Below are 23,031 nucleotides of genomic sequence, written 5' to 3'. Positions count from 1 at the left end.
ATTATTCTATTTAAAGCCTAGTAAGCCGCAGGATTTCTCTGCGTAATTAAGCAAATGCGCATCGAGATTTCTCTTTGTCTGGCCTCTTATTCTGTATTTCAGCGTTATTTCGTTGTGCAAATGCATTGATCATGTTCATAAAAATATGTAGATTATTTTAACCGTAAGAAATCTTGTGTTTTTGTCTCCCAAAAATACTCACAAATAAAATATGAAATGTCGGGTTTGCTTCGGGCTCGGGCCTGCAAATCGGGCTCGGCTGACATCACTGCTTTTTTGATCCTGTTCTTGATCCTGAGCGCTGTCTTCACCGCTTAAATCGCCGACACTTTTACCGGGAACGGGGGTGCATGGCCGGGCTTCGTCTGTGTCGCTGGCCCCCTCGTCACTGTCGACCGGGGTCGGATTCCGTGCATCTGGTAGCGAGATATATATATACACACACACACACACATTTTTTTTTTTTTAAACTGTCACATGTCCATCCACCAATTTCTAGTGCTTATCTTGTGCTGGGTCATTGAGGCAGCAGCTAGAGCAGGGAAACCTAGAACTCCCTCTCCCTAGCTACTTCGTCCAGCTCCTTCTGGGGAATCCTGAGGTGCTCCCGGACCAACCCAGTAAACATAGTTTCTCAAGCGTATTCTAGTGGAAGTTGTCCCGGGGGGCCTCCGCCCTGTGGGACATGCCCAGGACACCTCACCAGGGAGGCGCAAAAAACAGATGCCCGAGCCACCTCATCTCCTTCCTCTCGATGTGGTGGGGGATCACGTTGAACGTTCTTTTTTTTAGATTACAAACTCTTTCAACAGCTGTGTCATTTGTAATTAGGCGTAGAAAAAAAAAAGTAGTGTGTTTCCGGTAACCCGACCGACCGAGAATTTCTACGTCGAAAAAAAACTTTCCGGTCGGCATTTTTTTCAAAAAACCCTCTTCATTTTTGTCTAGAGGGTTTACATCGGTGCAAACTCTCGCGATATTCACGTTGAGCGCGTGCGTCGTTTGCCCTGTCGTCTGTCAACAACATTGAAACATGGCGGCGGCCGCGATCTCCGACGACAGTTTAAACCGCGTTTTCCGTGTTACAGTCGCATGCTCGCACCGTAATGTTAAGTAAATAGCATTCATTGATATATCGAAAAAATTCTGTGAACTATTTGATGAATACCACGGGGGCGTGTAATATGAAGCGGCCTTTTTAATTTTTTTTTTTTCCATCGCGGGAAAAACATAGACCATGGTTATGGTTATTTTGTTTACATTTTTGATGGGGAAAAAAAAAAGATTTAAAAAAAAAAAAAAAACTTTGTCCGACCTACCGACCCTATGCTGAAATTTCATGTTCCCGGAAACGTTTGGCCTTTTTAGTAGCAACATTTTCTTCTGTAGAGCAATTTGTTACAGCTGCAGCTGTTGTGACAGCGCTGTAGAAATAAAGATAGATTTTTTTTGTATTTATTTGTATCCCATACCAGTAGATGTAGCCATTTTGATTTCACACAATTGCCCAGACCATTTTATTTTTGGTGTTCACGAACCACATTCCCATGACCTCTTGTCGTTAGGCAGAGTTCATTGGAACATGAAGACAGGCTCTTCTCCATGATTATCATTTTCTCCTCAACTGGAATTTTGTCTCTTTCAGAGAGGTGAGGAGTTGAACATGAGAGCAGTGGAACAGAGTGAACCAGAGACTCAGACACCTCAGTCAGCTTTCTACTACTGCAGGCTATTAATCAACATACTTGGACTCAATTCCTGGGAGAAAAGGTGAGATCCTTGAAAGCCACTTACAGGACTCTGTTGAAATGACCTTCATCTAGCTGCAAGTAAACAATTAAGAAAATTAAATGGAGAGTGTATCTTTTTGGCTCTCTCTGAACTGAGTTGATGTGAGTGAGCTCTTGGGAGGTGCACTGAAGTAGTTGGTCTAGCCTCGCATGACAACTGTTCAAATTCTGTTTTGTTTGACTTCAAATTCTGTTTTTTTTTGACTTCAGAGACATTTTCTTCCCCAAAATGTTGGCACGATTGATAGTTGTCCAAACTCAAAGGTGTTCGACTGCAGAATTTCCTTCATATGCGGATGCGAAGAGCTGCCCTAAATGGTTATTGCCAGTTTCCAGTTTTTGCATCGTCCCAACGCTAAATACAATTTATGTACTGTCGAACTTTTTCACATTCATTGCCTTTGAACATAGTTTTCTCTCTTTTACTTTCTAGTATTGGGCTATTTAAAGAAAAAGCTTGGTTTAGTTTCTCCTGACCTCAAACCTATCCTTGCTTAATTTACATGAGGCCAAAAATTGAAATTCAAAACCGAGTCCTGTGCTAATTAGACACCATGATTTTTTTTTTCCCCCCATTCAAACAACCTATCAAATTTTCTTCTCAGTGACTCCGGGCTTTACAACACAATGTGAAAGTATCAGTATAAATGTGTCTGGCCCGCTAATGGATGCTCATTGCTTTTTATCCAGAGAATTACACAGTCTGCATTCAGCCAGCACAATAGACTTCTTAATGCGCAGTGTGTGCGTGCGTGCAAGCGCGTGTGCGTAGGTGTGTGTGCAGGAGTGTTGTAATGAGCCTAGGAGGCCATTGATCAAAATCAACCCATCTGGAGCTAGAATAAAAGGTGGTGCTTGAGGATGAGAATAGCGAGGGTGAAAAGCAAACCTGAAAACAGGCTGCATAAAGCACATGGAAATGTATCAAAAGAAAGAGATTGAGCCAAAATAAGTGAGAAGCTTTAAAAACTGCACATCCAGTTGGTTCCAACAACCAATTGTGTAAGTAGAGACTGTTATGTTTCCCCTTCATCTCTTACTATGCATTCAATATATGATATTCCAGGCTGATCATGAGATACTGACAGTCTTCCCTCTCTCTTCAGAGCCGTGTCTCTTTTTATGTTTTTCTCAATAATCCAAAGTGTAAATGGAGTCTTTGAGAGCAGAGAATGGGGCCATTACCACATATCATTTTAATAAAGAGCAAATTGCTGCCTCTTTGCTTTCTTGCTATCTCCTGTGTTTCCTTTTCCTCACTCTCTCTAGAAGAAAAATGAATGATGGGTCATTATGAGTCCATTTCAAGCGTCATCTACTTCAGTCCTGGTTTGAGATCAGTGCTGCTGAAATTGGTGGCTGGTCCTCGCAGGACATTTTAAACGATCCCTGGATCTATCAGGTTACATAAAAAGGCTTTTGTCTCGAATGAAAATAGAGTCGCCGTCTTTTTATATTTCGATTCTGGAAGTTGAGATGCTACAAGTTGGCTAAGAACTTCTCCTTCTAAGAGGATTTGTTGCTATTGATAGTGTAATGTAATAGCACCCAACAATTTTGTGTGTGGCATGGTTGTCTGGTGTCGTCGCTTAAATAGGTTTTTCAACCCAATACATGCTGGTTCAATTTCAAAGTGACTGTAATCATCTCTCACTGCAATTGAATAAAGTAACAGCTAATGATTCAACAATAAATTTCACCATGTTTTTGCAGTGTAACTTTCAAATGGGAACTCAGCCTAAGATGTCAGAACTGTTTTATATTTTAAATGAACTTTTCTTCTTTATCAGGTACTCCTGACTTAAATCTACTTAAGCATTGAATCGAATTTGTTTTTTTTTTAAAACGTTTGTGTACTCGCTTATTTGGTTTGCAGTTTTTAGGGTGTTTCACTTTCGCAGGAGTGTGACTTCATGTAATGTCATGTATATCTGTCAGTTTCGACTTATCTTACTCTTTACAGTGATCCCTCGCTACTTTGCGGTTCACTTATCGCGGTTTCAGTGCATTGCAGATTTTTCAAAGTATTCATCAAAAAAATAAATAAATAAAAGTGAAAATGCTGTAAAAGGACGTCGAGGGGCAGCGAAACTCAGCAAAACAACAACGAGCAACATACATAGTTTCATGTTTATGTTTACTGTATTTTGTTATTTATATAATAACCTAACTAACTTATACATCTTATACATGTATATATATTAGTATATAGCATTAAGTAATGTTAATTACTACAAACATTTACTTCTACATGCATGTATACCATTAAATTTGGCCTTATAAATATTATATATACTCATACACATGTACATATACCTTTATGGGGGGGAGGGTGGGAGGGTACCTACTTAGCGGATTTTCCTCTTTCGCGGGAGGTCTCTGTCCCCATTAACCGCGATAAGTGAGGGATCACTGTACTGTATATCATTAAAGCCCATTTTCCACGGTTCTACCCTGAGATAGCCTGGTTCCGCCCTGCGCGGTTGCTTTTCCATTACACTTGTTGCAAAGCCAGGCAGTCAAAATGGCACAGTTCCTCAGAACCTCTTCTAACCTGGTTCAAGAGCGCAGGCTGAGGAAGGCCATAACGTCGCTGTCTGATTGGCCAACAGATTTAGGCATTTCTGTAATTGATGCGCGGAAGTCTACCGCACACCGCCGTTTGGTTTTAAGCATGTGAGACACAGCCACCAGCACAAATGATTTTTTTTTTTGTTACTTGTTTCCTTTTCCTCAGGAGTAACTTTCATTTGTTGCGGAAGAATGAGAAACTATTGAGAGAGCTGAAAAACCTTGACTCACGGCAGTGGTGAGATAATCTGCACCTCTTGTTTCCTGTCCAGTCACCTTTAGTTTCAAAGTTTTTTATTTCCCCATTTAACATGTGTGTTCTCTTTTTGCTATGCTCTAGTCGGGAGACACATAAAATAGCAGTTTTTTATGTCGCCGAAGGACAAGAAGACAAGCACTCCATACTCACCAACACCACGGGAAGCCAGGCATATGAAGACTTTGTTTCTGGACTGGGTTGGGAGGTAAGAAAAAGTGGTCCTTCTGGATAGATATTTATAATTAATCCTTTCAGGGACAGCAGTTACTACAATGGACAGCTTATCATGTTATCAGGTTACAGGTTGTCATTCTTGGTGCATAAAAGTGTTAATAGTCTTCACTAAAAAAAAACAAAAAAAACTTGCACTTCCAACTTGCACATATTGTAACAGCACCAAATCAGTAATAAATTTGCCTTTTGCTAAAACTGGGTTTACACTACATTTCAAGTGAAGTAGATCAGATATATGTCTGTGTTGATGCTGACTCACTGAACATATTTGCTGTTTTTGTGCATCTGCTAGCATTTTGGTCTCACGGCAATATGTTTGTTATACGGAGTTGAGGAGTTTCATTTCAGAATCAGAATCATCTTTATTGGCCAAGTATGTAGAACACACAAGGAATTTGTCTCCGGTATAACACGCTGCATTAGTATCATCATAAACAAGGACATGACAAATAAGTATGGAAGGACATTTCGTAATGTAAGTGAACCGTAGTGCGGTGGTACCACCCAATGACATCTGTGAGACAATGTGCAAAGTATCAAGCAAAGCTAAAGTGATCAGTGGTAGAATACAATACTATGACAGTTGTACAGTTGGTGCAGAAAATCATTGAACCATTTTGACCTAATGCTTTTCTGTCATCTTTTTTGCCAAACTTTTTTTTTTCCTTTTTCAATAACATAACATACAAAAGCAAATAACCCCAAAAAAATACAATCAAAGAATAGAACTGTCACATTACCAAATCAAGTTAGTAAATGCTGCGGTGTGGTTGAAGTTTATCTCGCTGACCATCAGTGTCCATTTCATCCATTTTTCTTGCCATAAATCATCCTCAGTTCTCAGTCTGTGCATGATCATTTCCATGTCACATATTGTGTTTATGATTTTAAGCAAGTACAGATTTTCGTGATAAATATCCTAGGTATCTTTTTTGCCAAACTTAGCCCAAAACCTTCATTTGTAGCCCAAAACCTTCACAATAATTTGATAATGATGATAATGTGGCGAATTGTGTTGTAACACACGACAATTCAGTCGCTGGGATGTTTACCTATGTTTAAGATATACAGTGTTCCATTTTCCTTTCATTTAATCATAGTATAGTACGGATATTTTAGTTGACCTTGATCTGTAGAAACCCATTGTATTGTACCTTTTTAAAAGATTTTTTTTTTTTTAATTTCCCTTCCCTCGAATAGTAGTGTCTTGAATTGGTTCTCAATTGTAAGAACCTAATATGGTCACGCTTACTTGAATTGTAGTTTTGCTGCCGTGTTTGGAAAACCATGAGAAATTTATTTTTAAAATTATTGTACATATTGCAATTTTCCTTTTTGGGATCGACTGAAAGAATGTTAGGGATGAAGTGCTTTTCATCGGCTACCCATCGCCGTTGGCAGATTTTTCAACCACATTCCCTTTGGATGTTGGCTGACACTGTTACTGTATTCATTCTTTTCTACCTCCATCCTACCATTTGAAGTAAGGCTTTGAAATTGCCTTCTAAGAACAGCCTGCTCTAAATTTTTACATTTTGAGATAAAATCACACCAATGTATTTGTGCAGCATGGAAGCAATTCTAAAGATTTGGGAATGCCTAAACTCCTTTCTCCCCTGTCGTGTTTCATAATCAGCAGTTGGCTTTTGATTAACCCACACAAAACTTTAAATTCTGTTGTTCCAGTGTCAAAATTAAAACTCCCAATAACTTTGTAAACTTTGATGTCATTGGCATATCATTTTTTCGATTTATCTAGTTGATCCCAAGGCGACGTATTGTTTTGTATATGCCATTTAATTTTTTCTTTAAATTGTATGGCTTTCATTGGATGATCATTTAAAAAATTGTGTTTACATCCAAATAGACGCCATACATTTCGGTGGTCAATCAATGTTGGCAGATGTGAGACTGAGTCCTCCAGAAATAGTTGGCATCATCCGCAAAATGTCTATTGGTGTGTTTTTTTGTCACCAGTCTTTTTTCCTTTTAATAATTTCTAAATAGTTGCGTGAAAGGCTCAATTAAGATTGTGAACAAATGACTGTGGTACAGAAACTTAACAATGTCTCCGTCCTTCCCCTGAAGGATAGCTCATACAAACCCTGATTCGGGAAGGAGGGCTGGGCTGTCAATTACTCACAGATTTTCACGATTCAAGGCGGGCCACCGTCGCTTCAGTTAACTGTGTATTAACTAAGCACATGAAACAACATATTCCCTATTTCATCATCGGCACACGGCTAATGTGCCATATTTTGACCACGTTTAATTATATCCTAACAGTGCATTTGCACTGCACTCACGAGCAAAAGCCTATTCCGAACTGACGATCCAATTTCATGTACCGGTATTTCTTTCTTTATGCTGCCATGTCAAATGTCACCATTGTGACACTTGAGCACAAAAATGGTCAGTCATTCGAACATGCAGAGTAAAACTGTCTTTAGTTGAACCTAACAGTCAAATTTTACAGTTGACTGTGCAATGTAGGTGCCTTGCTCAAATGTTTCTTCCTTAGGTGGACCTCACCACTCACTGTGGTTTCATGGGAGGACTCCAGAGGAACCGCAGTACAGGCCAGACAACACCTTATTATGCCACCTCTACAACAGAGGTCATCTATCATGTCTCAACCCGAATGCCCCATGACCAGGATCACAATCTTACAAAGAAGGTAAGCAACACTCATCACAAACATTTCATTCAGGACATGGATGAAAGTGAATCAAATTACCTCCAAAACTGTTCACTCAAGAAATCAAGAAATCACCGAAATAGAAACTGTCTGGCAAAATCAAATCGGCCAAAAGATCTCAAAAAGTTGCAGGAAAATGCCCCGATTCCAAGACATTCATGAACAGAGGAGAAAGAAATTAATTGTCATCTTTCAGTCTGGAAAAAGTTACAAAAACATTCCGAAAGCTTTAGGACTAAAGTTAACCATGGGGTGAACCATTATCCACAAATGGAGAAAACATGGAATTGTGGTGAGCCTTCCCAGGAGCAGAGGTGTAAAATCTTGGTCCAGAAAGTAAAAATTTTGCCATAGTGTGGCTTTAGCCACAGGTGCTTTTATTCAAACGGCAGGTGAATGAGCTAGCTAGCTAGCGAGCTAGCTATCCATCTATCTATATCGATCTATTCATCTCTCTATCAAGATAGCGGGAGATACTTTTGATATAATATATACACCCCATGATTCCAAGGTCAAACCACGGCTGACCTAAATAACAAAAACCCCAAAACAATATTTGAATAATTCTCAAGGCTTTTGAGAGAATATGCTATGGATGACTGAGATCAGCTGCCACCATGACAATGACAAACTAAGTTACTCCTTACTAAGTTAATGTTTACTATCCAAAGGGCTGTGTGACCTAAATGTGGGGGTTATTTTATTTTTTTAAAAACCCTCTCTTTTTTAATTCACTTGTTCAAAGATCTGTCCCAGTATAACGCATCTACTTTCCAAATGCGAGTGGGTCACATGCAAACATGCACATAAGCATGTTTGTTTCATTGTATCTCAAACTCTCCAATAATCCATTTCAATTAAATCTGTATTTGTGTATGGTGTTGAATTAGCGTCGCAACAGGGAGGTTTAGTGTGTTTGAGATGGTGTATGTGTTTGTGTGCACACCTGTCAACCCCCAGGCGGTGGGCGCCTTGCACATGGCCATAATGTCCCTTTAATCTGATCAAACTTCCTGCTTGTCGGCCTATCGTGTCGCTGCAGGCTTCTGATTGGATTATCGCTGCCTGGTGCAGCACCATCCATTTCTCTGATCAGCTGATGGCTCTGTCAAACACACATACTCATAGACTTGCACATGAACACGCACGCACGCACGCACACACAGAGTCAGTTTTGAGAGGCTCAAGCTCAACTGTGACCCTAATGTGGACAAGCACAAAAAAATGGCTGGCTGGCAACCAGTTCAGGATGTACTCCGCCTACAGCCCAAAGAAAGCTGGGATAGGCTCCAGCACGCCTGCGACCCTTGTGAGGATAAGCGGTTTGGACAATGGATGGATGGATGTATGGATGTTTCAAAAGTACAGCATATACCTAAATCGGTGGTTCTTCACCTGGGTTCGATCGAACCCCAAGGGTTCGGTGAATCGGTCTCAGGGGTTCGACGGAGCCTCTGCCATGGAGGTTAAGACACACCCGACTCAACATGTCAAATAGTTATGACACGCCCGCTAGGCCATCACTGGCTGCAGATGATCACATTACATTGCTTGTCCAAACAGTGCTGCAGGAAATTTAGTTCACTCAGTCGTCAACGTGTGACTGTTGTGATAGTACGTCGTAAAACTGGAAAAACTGATACTTATGTCTTGAAATGTTATTAACTTTTTTTCAGTTTTAAATAAATTTTTTTATGTCTTTAATTTGTAAAAAGTCATATTTTTGTTTTTCACTAATGAAGCGTTCGGTGAATGTGCATATGAACTTGTTGGGTTCGGTACCTCTAACAAGGTTAAGGACCACTGACCTAAATATTGAAAGACCCGCCTTTGTTCGTTTTCATTGAGCATTCACTTGTGACTTTTTGTTTGTTGATTTATTTATTTACTATCTAAACATTGGCACATGTCATGTTCAAGTTCATCACAACCCTCTCATTATGGCATTGCCTAAAAGTATTGATACCACCAAAGGCATATTATTACCGTGCTCCCCCAAATACCTGTTGTTTATACATGACAATGAACTGCAACACAGGTGCAAGAAATGTCGACCTTTGCAGGTAGGTGTTAAAGGGACGAAAGATGGAACTCTTTGGCCGCAATTCAACCTTATCCTGTATGACAGGGGGGATACCAAGTATCGTTTATCCCCTGCCTAATACATACTTGTATATGTTTACCCTTTGTCACTTTATTTTTGTACAAGCATCGCAAAAATCCTCTGAGTTGTGGGAGGATCGCAGTTAAATTCACAGTAAATAGTCAGAACACACTTGTGGTTGTCTCGAGATGACAACAGCAGCCCCCTCAACAATGAGATGCCGTAGAAAGGGTAGAGAAGCATTTTTGTTGTCGGATAGGGTGGGTGCTTGATCTGACATTGAGGTTAGTGACGGCCCTGAGTTTTGTGAATGCACTCAGACACACACACACACACACACACACACACACACACACACACACACACACACACACACACACACACACACACAACCAGCCATTCTGCAGACTTGGTCCTATCAGTTTCCCTGTCCATACTCCATCTTTCCAGAACTTTCCATCTTCTTGTCCACTTTCCATCTACACACATTCACTCAATCATACTCAGGGCCAAACATTGTGCGCCCAGAGATATGTAAAGAAAGATTCCAAAACCCTGGATGAATGATGGATACAGCCAACCTAGCTCGCCGTGTGACTTTCATATCTGCTTGGCATTGAATAGGAACACAAAGTAAATGTGTTGTGGTTTGTTCAAATCGCAGAGCAGTATTCACCTTTCTGTTGAATCTTCCTGTCTTGACATTATCCTTATTCTTCCTCTCCCCTTTCCAGCTAAGACACCTGGGAAATGACGAGGTCCACATCATTTGGTCGGAACATTCCAGAGACTATCGGCGAGGAATCATCCCGACAGAATTTGGTGACGTGCTCATCGTCATCTACCCCATGAAAAACCACATGTATTCCATCCATATCCTCAAAAAACCTGAGGTATTGGCAATCTCGTGATTTATGTGTAAATTAAGTGAAATAACCAATTAAAGCACAGGTGTCAAACTCAAGGCCTGGGGGCCAGATCTGGCCCGCCGCATCATTTTATGTGGCCCACGAAAGAAAATCACGTGTGTCAACTTGCATGATCCTTGCTAAAATCTCTACCGAAATATCAAATTGTCATGTGTAATAAATAACGCTGAGATTTTGTTCCCCTCTTGACACAAACTGGAACAATAATCGAATAAATTAATATAGTTGACTTGACTAGTAATCCATTAATTTGTTGTTTGCAAGTCATAATGCAATGAGACGATGAAACATTTTTGTGGTTTCACTCTCGTAACGGCCCTCTGAGGGGAGACACAACTCCAAGTGGCCCTTGACAAAAACGAGTTTGATACCCCTGAATTCAAACATTTTCTTTTTTTGTTTTTGTTGTTTTGTTAAGTGGAAATTTTTCATCTTCACATTTTAGGTTATTTTTCCACAATCAAAAGACAATAATAGACACACATGTGAAGTATGGTTTTCGTTCCCCTCACAACTCCAAGTGGCCCTTGACAAAAACGAGTTTGACACCCCTGAATTAAAACATTTTCTTTTTTTGTTTTTGTTTTGTTTTGTTAAGTGGAAATTGTTCATCTTCACATTTTAGGTTATTTTTCCACAATCACAATCAAAAGACAATAATCGACACACATGTGAAGTATGGTTTTCGTTCCCCTTGAGTCCCTTGTGGAAAAATACAAAAACTGGTTGATGTATTTATTTTATGATAGTAACATACACAGAGTAATCACTTGAAACTCCATCATGCTCAAACCTGCATCTTCGAGAAAACATCTTTGAAGAAGCATTCAGGTGTTGAATTGGCACAACGTGAAACCAAATTTGCAAATGGCTCAATGAATATCCATTATATGAAGACCACATCAGTTGCTTCTTAAATGCCTGGCACGTTACTTTTTCAATATAGAATTAGAATTTGGTACTTGGTGATGTTGAATGGAATTATTGCATTATTTTAATTGACACTCACATCAGGACTTAAAGGCAATTTTGTTGCAGTTCACGTCTCTTGTTGTGAAGGGGCATGGTCATATCAGACAGACAGATTGTCTGACAATCCGGGGAGATGCTGCTCTGCTTTTTGTTTCAAACAAAAGCATAGACATTAATACCACAGCACTGATAGCGTAACTCTGTTTTAAACGAGACTTAACATAATAAGAGTCTTTTTTTTCTGTATGACATACTGTAGATACCACAGCACTAATAACATCACCATCTTCTGTTTCATTCATCCTTCAAGCAAAATATTGAATTATCATGAATCTGAAAGCAAGTTAGAGGAGATATTTTCTGTGTTGTTGTCCTGAAAGCACTGTATTCCGTCATGGGGCAAACGGGCTGGAGACCTGGTCTTAAAGTTGATTAAATTAAGAAAATATATATCTTCTCTTGGGTGGATTCCTTAAGCAAAACATGGAATTGAATCTCAAAAAGAAGCATAGCCTCAATTGAATTGCATATCATGAAAACAACTTCCTCAAAATTTGATCAGCATCATTTTTTAGGACTGTCAGAGAGGATTCTTTCACTGACAAACATCAATTCACCCTTTAATAAATTATCAATGTTATGCAAATGAAATAGAATGGTACTATCTATTGCATGTGTCACAACACAGTCTGTCCCTGCAGGTCCCGTTTTTTGGTCCCCTCTTCGACGGCGCCATTGTGGACATGAAGATTTTGCCAACAATGGTGAGAGCCACAGCTATCAACGCGAGTCGAGCGCTGAAATCACTCATTCCTCTGTACCAGAACTTGTATCCTTTTAAAAACCTACCCGGAATTGGAAGAACTGAATGTTGAAATGTAAGTCACTCAACCTTGATCTTCCCACTTTTCATGTCATACGTCGTCATGGTCACGGGCAAAGGAAAGGAAGGGTTAAAGGTGGTGGTGGTGGTGGTGGTGGGAGGGGGGTTTCACACAAAGGTGCAAAGAGTTAAGTAACTTGACCAAGAAGTAATGTTGCTTGTCCCTTTAGCTGAATGCATTGTGTGTAAATGTAGAAAATTGGGCAAGAGACTGAAAGACAGGTGTGCATTCAGCCTGTCTGTATGATCGCAAGTGATGGCAGTTTCATCAATTGTCATCGACTACTTTATGCCTCACACTTTCAAAAATAAGGCAGTCCGCTCTTGTGCCCACACTTCTGCTCCCAAGTCATACTGTCTCGTCCAAAAAAAAAAAAAATGTCAGCTGCAAGGTCTACTTTTTTTGTCCAAGTTTGTCTTAGTAATTTAGAAAATGGCATCATACATTAAAAATCTTTGTAGCACAATCTACCGACGGCAACGAAAGCAGTCTGCTTGATACTTCAGAATCCATTTGAAATAATCTGCAGTTTGATTGTGTTTCAGCATTTAGTAAATCTGTAAAATCTTGTAATTCTAAGCATACTGGAGGAGGATTTTCGTGTAAGATATTTTATTTCATGAGTGTATGTAATCAAACCAGTGTCTAATTTTGAGAATGAAAGAGAGCTTTCAGCCCAGTGATCGTGTTAAGATGTGCAAGTGCTCTCGAATAGCATTCATGCTTTTCAGTCAACTAAAAAAACATGAAGGTGAAGGTGTCATCCACGGATGTGGAACAAGTGTAGAGGTGGTGAGGGAAGTTCTGAAGAATCCATTTTGCTTCGCGTCCAAAAACTGAGACAAAATCGAAAGATAGTGAGACTCAGTTGCAGGTTTTACCTGGTAGCTGACACCTCCATCGATGGTTTGTGTGTGTGTGAGTGTACGTGTGCGTGAGCGAGCGTGCATGTAGCTTCTTTCGCTTCTGTACGTCTTTGTCGCAGTTTGCTTTACTGCTACTTGTGATTGTGCAGGTGTGACATATTTGTGTAAGGCCCGCATGCACATCCGTCCATACGATGTGTATGAGTGCGAGTGATGTCACCTGGTTGAGAGATGTTTGCGTGTCTGCCGGTGTCCTGGTGAGTATCGATTGGTGGCAGCCGCAGGTCGATGCCTCTGACAGCTTGAATTACAGTAATCAGTCATTATTGACTCTCAGTCTCTCGACTGGACACACGTCTTTCTTCCTCAATGGCTCTACATCTGTCACTTGTTTCTTGCCTTTTCCCCACTCTGCCTCGACGCTTCTGTGTGTGTCGCGCGCTCACGTCTTTCTGCACGCGTGCACGTTTTGTACCAATGGGCGGCACGGCTCAGTGTTAGAGTAGTTGTTTCCCAACCCAGAGGTTGGTGACTCAATCCTCGGCCATGTCGAAGTGTCCTTGAGCAACATACTGAACCCCCAGTTGCTCCTGATGCATCATCAGTAGGTGAATGTGGTCACAGTGTAAAGCGCTATATGAGTGACAGCCCATTTATCATTTACCATTTCCTCTGGGCTTGAAGGGAGCTTCTTGGAAGTGGGCACTAATGTCCACCCGGACTCAAAAGATGAGCTTTGGTGGTCAAAGCCATTTTGACTTCAACACGAGATTCCTTGAAGCAATTCAGAAGATAATTGATTTTCAAAAGCTTACAGATCAGTTGTACTCTGACGTCATTACCATCTTGATTGGCATGTGGTAAGGAGTTAAATTGATCCCTGTTCTTTTGTCTTCTCTGCTTTCCCCTTGTCCATTCTCTGGTTCCTTTCCATATGTTGCGCTGTCTGGTTTTTCTTTGATCTAATCTCCATAGTCGCATTATCTTATTCAATAGTGTGTTCCTCTTCCATAGATATTCATTGACTAAAATTGACAGATGCTTCGGTGACTGAATCTTTTTACAATTTATTGAATAAAAGAATCAAGAGGAGTTCTTGAATGAGTCAGACAACAGACATTCAAATAAATGTCTGACATACAGTACGTGCACTAGATATGCTTTCATACATTAGATCAGCAGCAATATTGGGTACAAGAATTTAAAAAAGGGGGGAAAAAAAGGCAGGTCACAGAAAATGTAGTCATTGTATTTGCTTCCCAGTTTTAACATTTTAAACCACAACCCCGTGCACAGCGGCAATCTTGACTCCTGGAAGTCGCTCCCTTACTGGGTTCGCGCCGCTAGCACGCCCATCTTATTGGCGATATCGCTAACGGTCCCAACAGGCGGGTGGACGCGTTGATATCGTTCTCTCTCGACGCTTTGTTCTGGTACAACATCCCTGACCCTTCCTCCCCAGGTCACGGGGAATGTCGGGTCACGCTCCAGGAGCCGTCTTCATGTTACCACAGACTACATTCAAAATATCCTTCTAGAAACCTCACTGCTAAATGAGTGAGTTTTGATTCAATGTAATAGGTTCTCAATTCCTAAAAAGATCATTAATAAAATAATGACACATTATGGTCTCTTTTAGATGAAAGGTCATAATAACTAAATAACTAAACAACTAAAGCTTTGACAAAGTTAATTCTTAAGAGATTACTGTGCTTCGTCAGTTTTCTACATCATTACTAACACAAACAGGAAGGTAATTTAAAGCAGAAAATATACATTTGAAGCAGGTATACATAAAATACAAGATATGGGAGGCAGGTGAGTTGCATCGTAGCCTGAAATGAAGGCCGCGTTTGAAGGAGCCTTTGAATTGGTAAAGCCTCCGCGTACCTTTATGTCATCAGCCTTCAAATGCAGCCCCTTGAAGGATGCATCCCCTGAAATGGGACGCAGCTATTGAGAAGCAGTGAGGTCACACATTCACACTGTCCTTGGTGTTGTTGTTCTCCCTATTGAGTGCACTTGTGCTGTATGTTTCTGATTTATCACTGCATTGTGACATCAGGGGATCGTCACCGAGAGGCTGACATACAAGCAAATAGAGGAGGAGAGTGGAAAGAGAATTGGCAGGGCTGGAAGTGTTTGTGATTTACTGCCCCCCTCATATCTGTAATTTTTTGTCAGTGTCTCACATTCTGTCTTTTGGCCCTCAGGGCAGTCCATCTGCCTTCCGAATCCTTCTGATTGTTCATTCACCATGACCCTCCAAAAGCACACAAACATCCATAGTCCCAAGTTGCTGCGGCAGTTGTGTTGAAGTTACAATATATAATACAATACAATACATCTTTATTTATATCGCGCTTTCACAACAGCTTCAGCTGTAACAAAGCGCTTTACAAAACAGTTCATCTAAAATAACAAAATAACACAACACATAACATAAAACGCGGACAGTCATGCCAGTTATCCTGTATACGATTTGTTGATTGAAGCAGTTCTAGATGAAAGAGGCGAGAATCCAAGTGTCCTTTCACCAGTGTATCAGAGACATCATGCTCAAAATGTGCACACGTCTGCTACAAGCTAAGATTGAAAGTAAACAAGAAGCTGTCGCGTCCATTGATGAAAAAAGAGAGTGGTTCACTTTTCCTGTCCAATGTAAATCCGCTTCAATTCCAAGCAGCGACCCTCAGTTCCCAATACGCATTACAACTGTATCTCGCAGTGTCCTGCAATCAGGGATTTCAAGGCCTTTTCTGCTGGCCCAAACACTACCTGAGGCATCGACGTGGCTGCACAGCTTTAGGTCGATTATGGGTTGTTTATTTATTTTGTCCAATCAAATATCAGCATCTATGTGTTTCCATGTAAATCTGCCCAACCTCTTCAGAACGTGGCATTGACCAGTAGGAAGACAGTACCTTCCTACTTATGAGACTGGACGTGGCGCGCACAAAAAAACAAACAGTTCTATGTAGCAGTTCAACTCATTCTGTTTGCTAACTGAAAAACTAGTAGCTGATTATCACATGTGGTGTCATTAAACAAATTCTTTACCTCAATTTTGGGGGGAGAATAGATAGTTCATATTGGTCCATGTTCTTTTTTTTTTTTTTTTTTTTTTTTTTTTCCCTTTTGTGAGCAGCGAACAAATACACATGCACATAATGTCTTCGTCTACATGATTTTATCAGCTGCTTGTCCCGCCTCCTGCGCTGATGGACTGAATTTTGACAGACGCACGCAACGATTAGGCGTGGTCTGGTCGGTGACGGATTTTTAGTCTGACGTCTCGCCCGGTCCAAAACACAGAACGCTATTTATGTTGGAGTCTTAGAGCGCAACCTTCGTGAAAGACAAAAAAAAGTTGTGTAGTTGGAGAAGGCCATAAATCACCACTGAACGCCCAGGTCCAAAAGTCACTGCCCACCACCGTGATCTTGCATATCAGCTTGTTGGAGCAATTTAAGACTTGTCAGCATCTCTTGCATTCTAGGGATGAAATGATAAAACATAGATCTTTTCATCTCCATCATCACCAAAGTTGTTAGTCAAGGGAAGTTTGCTGTTCGTAATATCACTGTGGTCTTTTGTACATTTTGTGGGGTCTCAAACGTTCATGGTTACTTTTTACTAATGTGCAAAGAGTAGACAGGGTAGCTCGTGTTTTTTATTTTAATTAAAAAAATCTAACTTGTTACAATAATGTTTTTATTTATTTATTTTTAATTTTTTTTTTTTTAATGAACCATTTAGATTAATGTAACCCTTTCAAGGACAGCGGTTACTACAGTGGACAGCTTATCATTTCATCAGGTTACAGGTTATTATTGCTACATGAAAGGGTTAAGCATTTCTCCGCTAGTGCGCACTCACAACATTGCACATACCTGTTGCTGTCTGTTCCAAAGTCTTTCAATATGTATGGAAAGGGATTTCTCTGCATTGAAAAGCTGGATAACGTACAGTTGGAATAGGACAAATCCTGGACCAGAGAGACGTTGAAAACTGGAGGGGAAAAAAGGGGACTTTTAAGTGAAACATAAGCGCATGGATTTAATCAGCATTGATAGTTTGTGCTGCTTGAAGCGTTACGCTACAATGTTACATCATATCAACAATTGGTGTACCCCAACCAGCAATTGCAACGGTGTCACCACCATCTTCGACAGTGAATATTTATTTGCATGCGATCGGTGTTGGAGTGTGGGTTAAAGAGCAAGCTGTGGCCATTCTCCATCTGGTCTGAGATGATTGTGCTCCTGGGGGAACAATGCTGGAGGGATGCTAAGCTGCTATGCACACAGGAAGACACACACACACACACACACACACAGACACACACACACACACACACACACACACACGCGCGCATCCGTCACAACCAGTTTTAGCAGCAGTATGTTGGCATGACTGAATATTCAAATGTATGTCATCTATCCATTTATGTTGCATTTCAGGATGTTAAATGTTTATGTTTCGCTGCTTCATGCTTTCAGGATTAGTTCAATTGTCTGAGTGTGTGCGTGTGCGTGCGTGTGTGTGCATGGGTGCGCGCGCACACGTGTAGTTGTTGATTGGCAGGGAAAGCTGTAATGTGGCTCGAGTCAGCATATGGCTCGGTGTGATAGCACCGTTGTTTGTGTGTGTTGTCTGTGCATGTATGTGTCACCGCCGTTCCCTCTCTGTCACACTGTGTTCCCAGTGAAATGATGGCAGCTTTGGGCATGTAGCGCTATTATCTCCCCCCCCCCCCCCCACCCACCCCACCACAAACACATACACACACACACACACACGCACACACCAAGAGCAGCCAAACGCTAGCGGACTGACTGCCTGGCTTCTCTTTGCCAGCTCCCTCAATTGAGCCCATTGTCCCAGTAAGACTACAATCTGCAGCATGTGACAAGAAGAGCGTGTCCCTCACAATGGTAGAAAGGTGAGGGCACAACCTCACAAATTGTTAGTGCCGATGCCGAAATCAGGTCACGCCATCCTTAACCTCACCGTGGTCTAAAATCCTCATCAGCATAGTTGATATGAATGAAAACTATGACATTGAGGGTCTTATTTTATCTGATTGAGTCGTGGAACATTCTCGCCAAAAAATAGAATCTTAATTGGCTTCACTGTTTTATTTTTTGTGCCTTTTCGTTATTCATTTTAAAGTCAAAGAGCCTGAGCTCAAAACACTGGTTTGGGGCCGGCTTTAAGGTGTGGCCGATAAATACAACAAAATAATATATTACCTGCATGTAAATTGTGGTATTTTCTAAACATAATAATAAAGACGAATCATGACACGAGGAATGTCCTATCTGGCCGCAACACTGGTCGCTATGGTAATGTTTAAACGTGCTGTCACCGCACATCCTAGCGACGCCTTGAAAATAAGATACACCGCAAATAAGAAGTGCATGAAAAATACAACTCACCATCGCCCCATATTATGCAGAATGGGCTTGATGCGTGGGAATCTCCTGTTGAGATAAATCCGTATTTTAAGTTGGACTCCTGATGCTGCTATTAAATGAAGCCTTCTTTTTTTGGAAGTCGTAGCCCCCTCTTCTGTCTCCTGGCTGGGCCTTTTCCCCTTCCCAAAGAAACTTTCCAGAGACGTTTGTTTTTTTACGTATTTTGCTAGCTCCTGGTTTTCATTTTAGTGGTAACCTATCACGTGACCGAGAAGCGCGCCTTGACCTGCGTCAAGAGTGGCACACTGTAGACGCATGTAACTGAGAATCTGATAATGTTTCAAAATAAAACATCTTTCAGATTTCAAAATAAATGAAACTGAAGTAATATAAATTATTTATTCTTTCTGTGTGGCCCGGCACGAAATGACCCACGGACCGGTACCGGTCCGCGGCCCAGGGGTTGGGGACCACTGACATAGATGACATGTTCACAACTGGTACATTTAAAGGAGGTAAAATATCCTCCTTTTAATGAAGAAAAAAGCAGCGACATGAATTAATTTTCATACATTCTAAGACATTCCGTTCACAACAGGTGGTGCCAAATGTGGCCCTCTTAAGCTCTTTGAGAGTCTTTTGTGATTAAGGGCTGCACAAATAAACTTGACTTGACATGGTAAATCGGTAATTGTATGCATTCAGATGAAAAAAAAAAGTTGAGGTCTGGTTGAAAGTCAAATCACGTTCTAATCGTCCCATTTAAATTGGATAGTAGCAAAAACAACTGAAATAACATTTTCATGAGTCATTTTTGATTTTGTACGTCACCCTCAAGCCAATGAGCAGAGGTGCGTGTGTGCACGTGTGTGCGCGTGTGTGTGTTTGAATACACAGTTGATGGTTATGATGGGTTAATCATTTCCTATTGGTCAGACAGGAAATGAAAAAAACGTGAGAACGACTAGTCAAAGCTATTTCTTCCATTCCTCGAAGTGCGTTAGTGTGTGCGTGTTGTACGTGTGCGAGTGTTTTTCAGCGCTCATCTGTTAATCAGCTTGAGGTGTAATTTTTTGGTCAAGATGACAGATAAAAAGCACGTGAAAATGTAATATCAGGATTATCGTGATTTCACGTCAAGATTCTTAGTGTGAAAACAATATTGCAAAAAGAAATTTAAATAGCAAAAAAAAAAAAATCACAATCACAAATCAATAAATTTGATTTGAAACGCAAAAATATATCAAGTGCGCAACCTTGTGTTTTTTTTTTGTTTTGTTTTTTTCCATATTCAAAGTTCTTTAGGACGACCCGTGAGTGATGTTCCCTTCACATTTTTTTTCTTGCATTCGCTGCATGCCAGGGAAGTTAATTCCTTTTAAATCTGCAGGAGTAAAATACAACTACTACTCAGTAACGCTAAATAAAGTCGTCCAGTCAAATGTCATCACATGAAATGTCATCACGTAATCTTGGTTAACCGTGAGCATCCCTTTTAAATTAAACATGCCGTTTCATTCCTCACCCAAATGCATTATTTCTATTCTTGTTTTCATTATGACGTTAGGCTAATATGATTATTTTATTCTCTGCTCAGGAAATACAGTATACAGTGGTACCTCTACTTACGAACATCTCTTCATACGAAATTTTCAAGTTATGAAACGCTTCAACGGGAAAATATTGCCTCTTGTTAGGAAAGAAATTTCAAATGTCTGGGTGTAGATAGATAACAAATAGATATATTTCTGTGCAGCGTCCTCGTCATTCGCCCCTGGGGCCATGAGGCGTTCCGATAGTTTGACGTAAATGTGAATCACCCAGAAAAAGTGTTCACCAGTCGTGCAATCGCTCACTATGCTGATGTTTGCCTTGGACATTTTCGAAGGATTGTTAAAAGCCGACAAAAGCAAACGTCCTTGGATCAGTTTTTCACAAAACACCAGGCAAAAACCACTTCTGAGAGAGAACATGGACTTAAAAGGGCAAAAAAAGATGAGGACGCAATTAAAAGTGAAATGACCCTCATTTTTATTCTTTATTCTTTGCTTTTTACGTTATGCACAGCTTTCATTTATTGTGCAATAATCTAATTGTAACATGTATTTGCTACATATTTTGATGCATTTTTATCCTTTAGAAAACATTTATGACTGAATTTTGGGAGGCTTTGGAACAGATTAGGGCATTTACATGGAAAACGCGTCTCTACTGACAAAATCTTCTCGTTAAGAAATTTCTTCCAGGACCAATTCATTTCATAAGTTGAGGTACCACTGTATAAAGGTGGCACTCTTGGAGAAATGTGTAGTGTCCACATAAACACTCAAAAGTACTTTCTATAATTCAGGTAATGTCATAAACTGACCTGGGGAGAATATACAGCGAGATCAGTGGTTACAGGAATCGTGTCGTGCAAAGCCAGGTTAATGTCTTTCGTTATCACTTGTTCCAGCATGTATTTTCAGCCCGATTCACAAAATGTCTTGAGTTCTGTCATGACTGCGCTCATGCACATCTTGTACCAGGGAGCTGTGAGTGCAGACCCATGAGCTCAAGCCATCAGTGGCTTGATCAAGAGCAGACCTCCCTCCGAGGGATAAACAGGCCGATCTGCCCTGTATTTAGATAAGCGGCAATGTGCAAAAAGAAGCGATATACTGTGGTTGTGCTTATGAATGTGTTTTTATGTGACGAGGTGTTTATGAGAGGGGGAAGCTTGGGAAAGGACATGAGCTCTAATAGTTATGTTCTAACACAGTGGCAGATCAGATGTTGAACATAATTAGATCCGGAGGGTTGGTCGACCTGATTCATTTGAATTTTGAAACGGTGTTTGCAATTAGAAAGACGGAAATATGAACAATACGCTTCAGGATCGAAAGGTGTCTGTCATAAAAGGTTTATTTACTGCTGCTGCAAGCAGTGTTTTAACGAACATTCTTCATTGTCACATAACTCAAGTGTAAAACAAATCAACCACCATAAGTCTTACATGAACACTTTAGGCATCTTGAGGTCCTTTTTAGAATAATTATTTTCAATAGCATACTGTACTACTAAAAAAACTAAAAAAAAAACAATGACAGTCAAACTTCGATTTTCGAACGGCTCCGGTCCCGCTCCATGAGAAGACATGCTCCATCAGCGTGCTGTAGCAGCTGTGTGGTGGCCATGTTGTCAGGAGCAACATTCCCATCAAACGTGTTGAATGTACACTATATTCAAGATAAATTATAACCTGCTCATTTCTCAACTGACTTTCATGAGGCTTTCTTTTCCAACAACAAATCTGCCATTACAATAGAACTTTTTTTTTTTTTTAAAAGGGCATGGTTTCGGTTTTCGAACAATTCGTTTTTCAAACAGCCTTCTGGAACGGATTATGGACGAAAACCGAGGTTTGACTGTACAGTTAAAATTCTTGCGCAACCCCATTGAAAGCTGTGATTTAGATTCAGTGTCATATGATGGATGGATGGAGTTACGTCATCACTCATTTCATTTTAGGCAGCTGGCTAAAGTCACTTCTCTCCGTTCTCATGAGCACTTTGAGACAGTAATTCATGCCTTCGTCACATCCCGGCTGGATTACTGTAATGCACTTTACCGAACATTCTTCATTGTCACATAACTCAAGTGTAAAACAAATCAACCACCATAAGTCTTACATGAACACTTTAGGCATCTTGAGGTCCTTTTTAGAATAATTATTTTCAATAGCATACTGTACTACTAAAAAAACTAAAAAAAAAACAATGACAGTCAAACTTCGATTTTCGAACGGCTCGGTTCTCGACCAATTCGGTTTTCGACCAAAAATTTCGATTTTTTTATGCCTCAGATGACGAACAAATTTCGGTTCTCGAACAAACTGAGCACACGTGAATGCACCACTTGACTCCTCTCGACTTCCTTACACGAGGAAATTACGCTTCCTCATGTCGCTTTCCATTGTGAGCAGACGTGTCCAATAAACTTTTTTTTTTTTAAAAAGAGCATGGTTTCGGTTTTCAAACAATTCGTTTTTCGAACAGCCTTCTGGAATGGATTATGGACGAAAACCGAGGTTTGCCTGTGCAGTTAAAATTCTTGCGCAACCCCAATGAAAGCTGTGATTTAGATTCAAAGTGTCATATGATGGATGGATGGAGTTACGTCATCACTCATTTCATTTTAGGCAGCTGGCTAAAGTAAAACCTCTCCGTTCTCATGAGCACTTTGAGACAGTAATTCATGCCTTCGTCACATCCCGGCTGGATTACTGTAATGCACTTTACTTTGGAGTCAGCCAATCCTCCATT

At 40.5% G+C, this 23,031-nt stretch overlaps 1 protein-coding gene across 8 annotated transcripts in view; it reads left to right on the top strand.

Annotated features, from left to right (window-relative positions):
* ralgapa1 (Ral GTPase activating protein catalytic subunit alpha 1) overlaps positions 1–23,031 on the top strand; it is a 90,486-nt gene that overhangs the window by 43,432 nt on the left and 24,023 nt on the right. For all 8 annotated transcript variants that reach the window (XM_019881670.1, XM_019881671.1, XM_019881675.1 and 5 more), the window contains 6 exons: positions 1,646–1,770; positions 4,528–4,599; positions 4,702–4,825; positions 7,376–7,531; positions 10,391–10,549; positions 12,259–12,386. In XM_019881670.1, the coding sequence (XP_019737229.1) occupies positions 1,646–1,770; positions 4,528–4,599; positions 4,702–4,825; positions 7,376–7,531; positions 10,391–10,549; positions 12,259–12,386 (764 nt within the window). The remainder of the gene's footprint in view (positions 1–1,645; positions 1,771–4,527; positions 4,600–4,701; positions 4,826–7,375; positions 7,532–10,390; positions 10,550–12,258; positions 12,387–23,031) is intronic.

This window comes from Hippocampus comes, unplaced genomic scaffold (genome assembly GCF_001891065.2).
Source record: "Hippocampus comes isolate QL1 unplaced genomic scaffold, H_comes_QL1_v1.1 scaffold356, whole genome shotgun sequence".
Lineage (NCBI taxonomy): Eukaryota > Metazoa > Chordata > Actinopteri > Syngnathiformes > Syngnathidae > Hippocampus > Hippocampus comes.
This window is presented reverse-complemented; position numbering and strand designations above follow the sequence as displayed.